Raw genomic sequence first — 13,063 nt, forward strand, 5'->3', positions numbered from 1 at the left:
TATATGCATCAAAGGTTCTCTTAAACAAGTAGGCCCCAAACGATTTTATTTCCCTTCTGTATGTACCCCTTAAGCACTTACTGTTTGTTTTTCCCCTTAATGTACCAAATTATACCCCTTTGGTTTCCCCTTTTTATTTTGTATCCCCCGTATTATTACTTGTTGTTGTATCTGAAAATATAAAATAAAGATTATATAAAAAAAGAATTAGACTTGGGAAACTTAACATTAGTAAATCACCGGGACTGGATGGCTTGCACCTGAGGGCACTTAGGGAACTCCGTCAAGTAATTGCCAGACCATTGTTCCTAATTTTTGCTGACAGTCTACTGACTGGAATGATACCAGCGGATTGGAGAAAAGCCAATGTAGCATAAATATTTAAAAAGGGCCCAAAGCACATCCCTGGGAATTACAGACCAGTTAGCCTAACATCAAAAGTATGTAAGCTCTTGGAGGGACCTGGACCTCACCCGGAGTATGCTGTCCAGTTCTGGGCACCAGTCCTCAGGAAGGATGTAATGGAAATGGAGCGAGTACAAAGAAGGGCAACAAAGCTAAAAAAGGGTCTGGAGGACATTAGTTATGAAGAAAGGTTGTGAGCACTGAACTTGAGAGGGGATATGATTTCAATTTACAAATACCATACTGGTGACCCCACAATAGGGATAAAACATTCTTGCGGAAGGGATTTTAACAAGACATGTGGCCACTCATTAAAATTAGAAGATAAGAGGTTTAACCTTAAACTACGTAGAGGGTTATTTACTGTAAGAGTGGCAAGGATGTGGAATTCCCTTCTACAGGCGGTGGTCTCAGCAGGGGGCATTGATAGTTTAAAGTGGTTGTAAACCCTTACAGACCACTTTGTGCTACAGGTAAGCCTATAATAAGGCTTACCTGTAGCTACCCAGGATTTCCATGCAGGTTTAGGAGACATCCCCTGTATTTGCATGTGCCGACGTCATCGGCACATGCGCACTGACACAAACTGAAGCAATGGCACGTATGTGCCGTTGCGGGAATGACGTCATTGCGGCTCCGGCCAATCACAGCGCCGGAGCCACGATACCTGGAAGTAACCCCCAGGAGTGATGTCGGCCGCCGGAGCTTTGTACGGGCACCGCAGCGAGGGTTTCGATCTCAGGTGAGTATTACATAATGAGCTAGTATGCTATGCATACTAGCTCATTAAGCCTTTGTCTTGCAGGTGTTAGTTTTTTGTTTTTGTTTTTTTTTTCAAAGTGGGTTTACAACCACTTTAAAAAAACTATTAGATAAGCACCTGAACGACCGCAACATACAGGGATATACAAGGTAATACTGACATATAATCACACACATAGGTTGGACTTGATGGACTTGTGTCTTTTTTTCAACCTCACCTACTATATAAATATGTAGTACAGCCTGTTTGGCTTTCTAGCTGCAGGGTTTTAATTTCCAGTCTCTGCAGAACACTAGAGAGATTTACAGATGTTGGAAAGACTCCCATCTGGAACTCATTTCTTTCTGTCTCTGCGAGCAAATGTAGCATTTCATTTTACAGAGGAGTTTATCACACTGGATGGGACAAAGGATAACCCCTGGGTTGCAGTCAATGCCTGTATTATCCTGGTACACCTTCATTTACAGATGAGGATAACGCTCAGCTTGGCTTACTGATAACAATTACAGACTAATGTGGATGTTTTTTTTCTTCTTTTTTTAGCCCACTCTCCTGAAATGTCTGATGAGAACTAGGCCTGAAGCACCCTCGCCTTGGTATGTAAAACTTACCTGGTATAATGCCCAATGTTTTCTTAATGTTTTCTTACTAAATGTAACTATAACAGACTGCAAGTCATTGCTTACATGGCGTATTTTTAATATAAAAGTTGTAAAGAAAAGTCATAAAGAAACTATAGTGTTTGTGAAAATAGCAGCATAGCTTACTAAGAACAAAAGAAACGTTATAGGAAGACTTTTTTATATTGTTAGTTCCTAAACGGCCTCGATCGCATGACATTACATTTCGATTGAAGTTTTTATGTCTCCAGGCACAGGAAATAACAATCACGTTTTGTCATTACTTAACCTTTTCAGCACTCGAATGACTGTATTTACCACGTCAGTGGTTTAAACTTGGGACGTGTCTCATTTAGCGGTACTAAATAAAAAAACGAAAAGCAAAGTCATAGTTCTTTTTTTTTTTATTATGCTTACTATAGAGAAGTTAACTCCTAAGTGAAAAGTGCTTACTGTAGCAACCAGTACCTATATATAATCTAACTACTTCAAGGTGCTTTGTGATCGGTTTTCCAGGGTTGCTGCTCTTTGCGTACCACTTTTTTTGCAAAACCAGATAATCTGCAATAAGTATCACTAATCGATTCAAACCACAATAAAAATAAATGTGAATCGAATAAATACATTCAACATAACAACCATATATGAAATTTGAATTTCAAATGAGACTGAGATGTTTTTTATTATCTCCAGGTAGTTATCTTTGCATTTGGTATATATGCACTTGCACAATAGTATGTTAATTGACTATGATCAATGTTTGATTTATTAATTATCATTTAAATACACCTGCCATGTCTACACCTCTGACTGAAATCTAATAGTCCAGGTATAGATCACCATGCACACCAGAACATTAATTGACTGAAAATGTATTATATTGGCATCTGGTTTATAATGTAAGTAACAGCTTTTATTTTAAAGCTGAACTTTAGGCACAAAAACTTTAATTTTAACGTATTCCTCAGAAGCCACAAAAGATATAAATCTGCTATGTGAGCACCAAATTCATCGCTATCATTTTGTTAAATCATCACTGTGCTGTACATGGCCTGTGCAGGGAACAGAGATGTGGGGGCGGGCCCGGCAGACCCACCCAACACAGGCTGCCTGTAATAAACTACAGAAGGGGGCGTACACAAGACCAGTCACCCTGCACAAGGAAAGAGAGCAGCAGCGACCGGTCTTTATTACAGGAAGCTCCTGCGCAGGGGCAAAGTTTCACACTGGATTATTGAACTGATCTGGAGGAAATACACAAGGCACACTAAGGTTAAAGGAAAAATATATTGTCTCTTGTATTAAGAAAACATTTGCTTATCCTGGAGTTCAACTTTAAGTCCAAATGCGACCATTATATTTTGTTTTGGACTGAGTAGAGAAGGGCTAGAAACTATATGTGGACTAAAAAGTCCTGTCCCATTGCCATCTGTTATACCCTTTTCTTGTCTTGCTGTCACAAGGACAGACAGGTAAGATATCCTCAGCAGAGTCACAGATAGGAATAAAGATGTATCTGGGTTAGCCAGGGTAAGGACAAAATACCATGCCAAACCTACCTTGTGACAACATCTATGTCCATGAAACCTGCCCGGCTTTTGCCTATATCTCAGCAGATAATACCTAATTTCATAAGCTCAAACTATTTGCAAAAACAGGCTTTGCACCTTTGCAATCTATCTAGTTTTCTAAGCTGAGTACGAAAACCTTCAGAAAAAAGGCATGGAGTATCACTGTGCCCTGTGAGTGCAGGTGCTTCTGCACGCATAAATGAGAACAGATGTGGACTTACAAGTAGATCTTTGCAGTTAGATTTTAAAATGATGTATAACTGTCACAAGACAGGCCCTGTCTCGTTTTGTATAATAGAGGGTGTATAAACCCTAAAAACAATTTTTTTATTTGCTCCCTCTTATGCCCTGTACACACGGTTGGACATTGATCGGACATTCTGACAACAAAATCCATGAATTTTTTCCGATGGATGTTGGGTCAAACTTGTCTTGCATACACACGGTCGCACAAAGTTGTTGCAAAATCCGATCGTTCAGAACGCGGTGATGTAAAACACGTACGTTGAGACTATAAACGGGGCAGTAGCCAATAGCTTTCGTCTCTTAATTTATTCTGAGCATACGTGACACTTTGTGCGTCGGAATTTACACGAACAGGTTTTGTTGTTGGAAAATTTTATAGCCTGCTCTCAAACTTTGTGTGTCGGAAATTCCGATGGAAATAGTCCGATGGAGCCCACACACGGTCGGAATTTCCGACAACAAGCTCTGATCGCACATTTTCTGTCGGAAAATCTGACCGTGTGTACAGAGCATAAGTGTGTTAAATATACCATTGAAAGCATTTTGTTAAATGTGTTCGATAAGTGCAAAAAACACCTGCGGATCCTACCAGAAATCAAGTGAGCGCAGAACTTCCTGAGCATCTGCCTGTGCTGCATTTATCAGCATTATCAATTATGCCCAGCAGACTAAGAACACCTCTCCTGTGTTAATGGAGATTGGGAGAGGGGATGTGTTCTGTAGTCTCAATACATTTTCCTATAGGGGACGTCAAACTAGTTTAGCGCCACTCCCGTAGGAGCCGCAGGATTACTGTCCAGGTCTTCCCAAACTTCTGCCCTGCAGCCAGGCACACAACAGGCTCATTGACTCTCAAGGAATTCTTCCCGAGCAAGCTACTGTATATTGAAGTATAGTCAGCTGTGGATCTGTATATTGAAGTATGGGCTTGTAACAATCAGTAGTCCTCAGTTTAAAGCGGACCTGCAGTCATTTTTTTTTTCCATCTATTAAATTTTCTGCCCTTGTTGTTTTAACTTTGGATAGTAAAACATTTTTTTCTGCCATTAAATACCTTATACAGTCCACTTCCTGATTCTTGTCTGGAAAAAAACTTAGGTTTATGACATCATGCACAGCTCTCTCTCACTTTTGTGAGAGTTTGCCAAGAAGGGGGGGGGGTTAATCATAAGCGGGCCAATAAGAGCTGCAGAGCTGGGGGTGTGCCTCTGTGTGTCTGTGTAAATCCAGGATGTGAACAGGCAGCTGCCCACAGTTAAAATGATTGCAGCCAGACTCAGTGGAGGGAGATTTCTGCAGCATATTTGGCAAGTACAGAATCACAGTATATATGAAATAATATGCAAAGTGGTTGGAGGGAAGCTTCAGAATGGCAAAGATGTTTTTATATTTTAAATCATGTGAGCAGACTGCAGTTCCTCTTTAAGTTATATTTAGAACCACAAGAGCAGAGTCCCTTCAAGTAGTTGATTATCTGGACAAAGCTCTTCAGGACACCAGCCGGTGTCTCCTAACAGATCCACAGCTGACTATAAGGCACCAGAGCGATAGCTAGAGCACAAGGTCCCCAAGATATCTCAGTGTCTGTACTCACAAGGCCCAAGGATAGATGATAGCCTCCTTCCAATCTTCCAAGCGACACTTTCCAGTGATACCAGACAGATCTTTGGCAGACAGCTCCCCTCAGTCAGCTTCTACTTAGCACCCGGGTCTCAGCATTCCTCCTCTCAGATCGCTCACCTGAGGCCTCACCAACAGCATTATCTGCCTAGAAGGGTAGTGTGCCCCCCAGGCTGGAATAATCCACTCTGGGAGAAGACCCTCAGCTCTGTGTGCTCTCAGAATATATGCATTCTCCCAGCCTGCCATCAGAGCCAGGGCCAGGCCAGGGCTGCCTCAATATTCATGCTTTCATCTGCATAGCTCCACACCTATCATCCAGAAACTTCTCACGTTACCTGGATACAGAGGGAGCTATCAGGCAGACTGACAGCAGCAGAGCACATGGAGCAGACCTAGCTAAATAATCATAGCTCACTGAGTACAGTGAGCCAAACTATGCTTTTATCTTACCCCAAATTATAGCCACACTGACTACAGTGTGGCAACTAAATGTACTTATCAAAAACACACACTAACACTTACCTAGTTATCCTAGCACCTACTTAGGAGGGTGCTACACTAGCATATGTGCCTGCTGGTATTGCCCAAATCTGCTTGTATTATGCAAGTAGTAGACTATAGGGATGAGCTGAACACCCCCCGTTTCGGTTTGCACCAGAACTTGCGAACAGCCGAAAAATTTGTGCGAACACCGTTAAAATCTATGGGATAAGAACATGAAAAATCAAAAGTGCTCATTTTAAAGGTTTATATGCATGTTATTGCCGTAAAAAGTGTTTGGGGACCCGAGTCCTGCCCCAGGAGACATGTATCAATGCAACATTTTTTTAAAAAATGGCCGTTTTTTCAGTAGCAGTGATATTAATAATGCTTAAAGTGAAACCATACAAATGAAATATTCCTTTAAATATCATGCCTGGGGGTTGTCTATAGTATGCCTGTAAAGTAGCGCATCTTTCCCGTGTTTATAACAGTACCACAGCAAAATGACATTTCTAAAGGAAAAAACGTCATTTAAAACTGCTTGTGGCTGTAATGTGTTGTCGGATCCTGGCAATGTAGATACAAATTATTGAGAAAAACGGCATGGGTTTCCCCCCAGTCCACTACCAGCCCCTTCGGCTCTTGTATGAATATTAAGAGGAACCCCGCACCAAAAAAAAAAAAAAAATTGCGTGGGGGTCCCCCCCAAAGTCACACCAGGCCCTTCAGGTCTGGTATGAATATTAAGGGGAACCCTGCACCGATTTTTTTTTTTTAAATGGTGTGGGGGTCCCCCCCAAAATTCATACCAGGCCTTTTAGGTCTATAGCAGTCTAATCTTGTATTGCCAATAGCAGTCAGCCCAGAAAATCTAAACGGCCAAGACTGTCCAGCCTGGGGTGTCTGCATACTGGCATAGCCAAATTCAGCCAAAACCAGATGGATAGGGAGGCAGCCGTAGTTGGTGTCTATGGGCTACCTGATTCTACTGAATCCTACATTTTTTGTTATTTTTTTATTATCATATAAGAGAAAAGCCGTTTCTGAATACTATTGCATGCTTTTAAATGTGCTTTATATTTTGTAGGTGCTTCTACAGCATTCAACTTTATGGCTATTCTAAGGAAACGTAAGTAGCCAATTGTTGTAACCCCATGTAAATATATGATTCAGACAAACTGTAATTTTCTCTGTTTATGTAACCAAAATATTTTTATGCTTTTGCAGTTAATCACATACTGCTGCTTCTACTTTTGTTGACAATTTGTGGCATATGGTATAGCACCATCTATAAGGTGCCTACTATCACGAAAGATGAAGGTAAAAAAATGCATGCAATTTTCAAGCCACCTATAACTTAAATATATTTTTATATAACATATTGTTGTAGATATTTGGATCAGTAAAGTCGAGGTTATACAAAGGCTCTTAACTGTCAGGATGCTGTGAACAGAAAACCTTCAATGTAGCAGTAAAAGCAAGTGAATGTTTAGTGTGTGGGCAATGTATACCAGCAGTGGCGTCACTAGAGGGTGGCTTTTGGGGTTATAGCCCCGAATCTGGGGCCCATAGCCTTGAGTATCTGCAGGGGTCCCCAAAGGGAGGGGAGGCTCTCTGGAGACCCTGATTTAAGGGGGAGGCTCTCTGGGGACCCTGATGTAAGGGGGGCTCTCTGGGGACCCTGATGTAAGGGGGGGCTCTCTGGGGACCCTGATGTAAGTGGGGGGATCTCTGGGGACCCTGATGCAGGGGGAGGCTCTCTGGGGACCCTGATGTAAGTGGGGGCTCTCTGGGGACCCTGATGCAGGGGGAGGCTCTCTGGGGACCCTGATGTAAGTGGGGGGCTCTCTGGGGACCCTGATGTAGGGGGAGGCTCTCTGGGGACCCTGATGTAAGTGGGGGATCTCTGGGGACCCTGATGTAAGCGGGGGGCTCTCTGGGGACCCTGATGCAGGGTGAGGCTCTCTGGGGACCCTGGTGTAAGTGGGGGGCTCTCTGGGGACCCTGATGTAAGTGGGGGGATCTCTGGGGACCCTGATGTAAGTGGGGGGATCTCTGGGGACCCTGATGCAGGGGGAGGCTCTCTGGGGACCCTGATGTAAGGGGGGGCTCTCTGGGGATATATACACACACACACATATATATATATATATATATATATATATATATATACCCACCCAAGTGTCTTACTTTCTTTAGTACGCTGCTATGGGCTCCAGCCCCAGATCTTTTGTAGACCTAGCAACGCCCCTGTATACCAGTGATCAAATTCAGCACCAAAGTCGTAAAGAACATGGCACTGAAAGACTTTACAGTATATGCTCCAAGGGAATTTATTCTGCATGATATGACAATTACAAGTTATCTTATTTAATAATGTAATGTAAAGAACAGCAACATGTCAGCATAATAGCAGTGATTGCAGTCAGAAAACTCTGTATCACCACCTCTAGCACTGGCCCTAGTTTGACTGTTGTCAACTAAACACAGAAGCAGATACAGGAAATTTTCTGCATGACTAGCTTCCTCTGCAGGCTTCTGTGTTTATAGCAAGTGACAGCGCACCTTTCCTGGGCTCACACAGAGCCCCCCCCCCCCCTGCCCTGTACTATCCCTTTGACTATCCCAATCACAGTAGAGCACAGACTCTGGGTCCTACTGAGGACTGGATGAGTAACTTCTAGCTGCTCTTTGACAGTAGGCCCTCTCTTAAAGGGGTTGTAAAGGTAAAAATTTTTTCACCTTAATGCATTCTTAATGCAACAGAACAAGAGCGGCTTTTTAAAAAATTTTAGTGGGTAACCGGCTGCGAGGAAGAAGACAGTAGCGGGTGACGGCGGCGGGAGGAGACAGCTCGAGAAGAAGACGGTGGGAAGGAGGAGACGGCGGAAAGGAGGAGAAGGCGGAAAGGAGAAGACGATGGGAAGAGATGGCTAGGGAAGACAGAGCTATCAATAAAAGAATTGTCAAAAACTAGCTCTTGTGTTTTTATTGCATTTCACTGCTTTTTTGGTGAATGGGTAGGGGTACGATGTACCCCTACCCATTCACATTAGGGGGAGGGCCGGGATCAGGGGGCCCCTTTCTCAAAGGTTTCCGATAAACCCCTGCCCGCAGCCCCCGACAACCACCGGCTAGGGTTGTCAGGAAGAGGCCCTTGTCCTCATCAACATGGGGACAAGGTGCTTTGGGGTAGGGGGCGCAGGGCCCCCCTGCCCCAAAGCACCCATCCCCCATGTTGAGGGCATGCAGCCTGGTATGGTTCAGGAGGGGGGGGGGGCGCTCGGCCGTCCCCAACCTCTTTCCTGACCTGCCGGGCTGTGTGCTCGGATAAGGGTCTGGTATGGATTCTGGGGGGGATCCCATGACGTTTTTTGGCGTGGGGGTTCCCCTTAAAACCCATACCAGACCAAAGAGCCTGGTATGCTCTTGGAGGGGGAACCCATGCCATTTTTAAAAAACATTTTGCATTGAGTTCCCCTAAAGATTCATACCACACACAGTGCCTGGTATTGTTGGGGATCAAAGTAGGATCCCTGTTCATTGAAGACGGACGCATGTCGGACTTCAAGTCGCAGGGCAAAGTTGGATCCAAAGTGGTACGACTGTTGTGTTGTACCAGTGTGAACCCAGCCTCACACTGGTACGACAAATGCGCCGACATTGGAAGCTCATGTCGCATGATGTGTGCAAATCAATGGTTCCCTATGGGAGCCGTCTTAACTGGTCCGACACAAGTTGGTCCGACTTTGAAAATGCTCCCTGCACTACTTTGGTCCAACTTTGGTCCTACTTCAGCACACTGAATATCATTGAAGTAGGATCAAAGTAGGATCCTTGTCCTAACCATCTGACTTTTGACATCCGACATGGTGATTACAGCAGCAGTTAGGCCCCTTTCACACTTGTACGATTTGTCCTACGACTTGGAATTGCAAATGTCGTATAACAAGTCGTTTCCCATGATTTCAATGACTACCATTCATATTAGTACGACTTCAAGTCGTGTCGACTTCAAAGTAGTCCCTGCACTACTTTGGTCTGACTTTGATGTGAGTTACACAGGCATTCCCTGAAATCGCAGGCAAAATTGCAGCCGCGAAATTGCGGCAAAATCGCACGACTTTAATGTTGCGGTAGTGTGAAAGGGGCCTTAGAAGCTGATTGGTTACTATGCGCGGCTGCACCAGATTCTGTGTGCAACAATTTTAGTAAATCTGCCCCATGGCATCTCTTGAATGAAAAGATGTTTACGATTCTTAACAACACACTGTATAAATTTAAATGGGTTTGGAGTCCTTTGGATTAAACATTACTTACTGTACCTAGGGACTCAACTACTCACTTTTGATCACTGACTATATCATCTAGCCAGGTAGGCCACCCCACCTGGTCAATGAGTGATATACAATATGCACCCCGGCAGACCCCCCTCCCCTACCTCTTACCTACCCTACCTCCCCAGGCTGTCCTCCTTCTTCTATCTTTCTTCTCTTTCCCCTTTAATTGATCATTACATCACAATTAAGGTGTTTTATGTGATTTTCTATTGGAGAGAATATAGTCATGGCTTCCTCGGCCCCAGACTATTATTGTATCGTACACTGATCTTGTGTATTCACCCTTCTTGATTAGAATTGTGCTTGATGTTATATATGTTTATAAATCCTTAAAGCTGAGTTCCATCCAAAAGTGGAACTTCCACTTTATAGACTTCTTACCCCTGACATGGCACATTTGGCATGTAATTTTTTTGGGGGAAGTGCGTACCTAGTTTTGACAGGTACCCAGCTCCCACTTCCGCTCTCACCGCCCAGGCGTCTCCTCCTCTCCCTCCCTGCAATCTTCTGGGACACCTCACAGGTCCCAGAAGATTGCTCGGCCACTCAGAACGTGCCGCGTGACTCGGGCATGTGCAGTTCGCACCTGACTGCGAAGCCCCAGGCTGTCACAGCCGGGTGCCCATGCTTGCAATTGTGGCGCTGTGGAGAGGAGAGGGAGGGAAGCGAGACTTCGGACGTCTGCATCGCTGAACTGTGGGACATGTGTGTTTTCCGCTTCCGGACCAGCCGCCGCAGTTATACTGCGGCAGGTTGGCTCCCCTGCGTGAGCTGTCATAGCTGTACGTTAGCTTTTTAAGCAGGGCACCCGCGATCGCTTGTGACAGAGCAAGAACTGGGATCTGTGTGTGTAAACACACAAATCCAGGTTCTCTCAGGGGAGCAGAGACAAATCGCATGCTCCTACTAAGTAGGAACACCGATCGGTCTCCTCCCCTAGTCAGTCCCATCCACCCACAGTTAGAACACACCTAGGGAACACAGATAACCTCTTGATCGCCCCTAGTGTAGACAGTAATCAAGGGCTATTTTTAGCTCTGATCGCTGTATAAATGTCACTGGTCCCAAAAAAGTGTCAAAAGTGTTCGATCTGTCTGCCGCAATGTCGCAGTCACAATAAAAATCGGTGATCACCGTCATTACTGTTAAAAAATAAAAAAATAATAAAAATGCCATAAATCTATCCCCTTTTTTGTAGACGCTATAACTTTTGAGCAAACCAATCAATATACGCTTATTGCGATTATTGTTACCACACCACATTTTTGTAGAAGACTACATATCGGACTAAACTGAGGAAAACTTTTTTTTTTATTTGGGATATTCATTATAACAAAAAGTACAACATTTTTTTTTTTTCAAAATTGACGCTCTTTTTTTGTTTATAGAACAAAAAATAAAAACCGCAGAGGTGATCAAATACCACCAAAAGAAACCTCTATTTGTGGGGAAAAAAAGGACATAAATTTTGTTTTGGGTGCAATGTCGTACGATCGCGCAATTGTCAGTTAAAGTGAAGCAGTGCCGTTTCGCAAAAAATGGCCTGGTCAGGAAGGGGGTAAATTCTTCCGGTGCTGAAGTGGTTAAAAGTCAGCAGCTACACTTTTTCTAACTGCCGACTTTTAATAAACAGAAAAACGAGTGGAACTCCGCTTTGCATACAATTTTAAGGAAACAGAAAGGTGTAGAATTAGGAACATATTTTGTTGGGTGTCAGGTAATGTAAAATTGTAAATTTGTATATTAGCTAGTCTCCCACTGTAACTGGTTACCTCAAATGATTTCTAATATTCGTGTTTTTTATTACCAGATCCTGAAATAGAAGTGGAAGAGGAGGACGTCATTCCTGTTGTCATTTGTGCACCTTCAGGCCGGATGGGAGGCACTATTGCGGCAATTAATAGCATATACAGCAACACTAATGCCAATGTGCTCTTTTATATTATTGGTCTAAGAAACAGTTTAGTTCATATCAGGTAAGTACACATCTATCTCAGACTGTGTAAACAGCGATAAACAAATACAGTGGGTCACATTTATAAAAGCAAGCACAAAGCTCTAAATGCCAGTTTACTCTAGCAGATTAAAAAAAAAAAGAAATTGGTGGCTATGGAGGACAGCCAATGTTTGTTCTGCAGTAGTAGCCTATTTTAGCTAGATTATGCTTTAAGCCAGGTACACACTACAAGAAAACCGGGCGAATGTTCGGACGGTTTTCCTCGATGTTTCAAAGCAAGTCGGAACCAAGAAATAGAAATAACGAAAAGTCTCATAAGACAAAGGCTTTTTTTTGTTATTTATTGTTTCTGATCATGTGCATTGTTTCGTATCTGATATTTCTTACCTGAAAATCATACAAAAACGATACACAATAAACGAAAATCGTTCGTTCTGTTCCCGTTTGTCCTTTTGGAAATCTTCGTTCGGAAGGTCGGAATCAGCTGTCGAAAGTTGTGTACACACAATCAGAAAATCGTACGATCGTTCCTCGGACTAAAATGTTTGAAAATTACAGGCATATGATTAAAAGAAAGATTCTTAGGCCACATGCACATTGGGTGTTTAGCCCCTGTGCGATCAATCCCAGCATTTTCATGCTCCCACCACCACCTGCAGACTGTCAAAGCATTTGAGAGGCTGAAATATGCTGACACACAGGTGTTCCATGTATTCCAGACATAGCCACTGCTTCTTATTTTGACATCCGTGTGGGTGCAGGTGCATGTCCCACACTGTCTGCATTTGGGGACACACACCTACACCCACATGGATATCAAATTGGGCACAGTCTCCTTGTCCCTGCAACTGCTGCGTCCCAGTGGACATAAATGAGACTGCATACTCGCGGATGCATGGAACACCTGTGCATCCCATGCAGCAAAATGTGGTCCTTACATGCCACAAGTACACCCATGTGAAGCTCCTCATTCACTCCCTTGTTATCTCTCGCCTTGACTATTGCAACTCCCTTCTCATTGGCCTACCGCTCCATAGGCTATCCCCTCTTCAGTC

At 43.5% G+C, this 13,063-nt stretch overlaps 1 protein-coding gene across 2 annotated transcripts in view; it reads left to right on the forward strand.

The window, feature by feature from the left end:
- Positions 1–1,398: 1,398 nt before the first annotated feature.
- The window catches only part of GLT8D2 (glycosyltransferase 8 domain containing 2), a 34,773-nt gene continuing 23,108 nt past the window's right edge, over positions 1,399–13,063 (forward strand). For both annotated transcript variants that reach the window (XM_073620297.1, XM_073620298.1), the window contains exons 1-5: positions 1,399–1,617; positions 1,712–1,764; positions 6,799–6,840; positions 6,939–7,031; positions 11,862–12,027. In XM_073620297.1, the coding sequence (XP_073476398.1) occupies positions 6,822–6,840; positions 6,939–7,031; positions 11,862–12,027 (278 nt within the window). In that variant the 5' untranslated portion in view covers positions 1,399–1,617; positions 1,712–1,764; positions 6,799–6,821. The remainder of the gene's footprint in view (positions 1,618–1,711; positions 1,765–6,798; positions 6,841–6,938; positions 7,032–11,861; positions 12,028–13,063) is intronic.

Source organism: Aquarana catesbeiana, linkage group LG03, assembly GCF_042186555.1.
Source record: "Aquarana catesbeiana isolate 2022-GZ linkage group LG03, ASM4218655v1, whole genome shotgun sequence".
Classification (NCBI taxonomy): domain Eukaryota; kingdom Metazoa; phylum Chordata; class Amphibia; order Anura; family Ranidae; genus Aquarana; species Aquarana catesbeiana.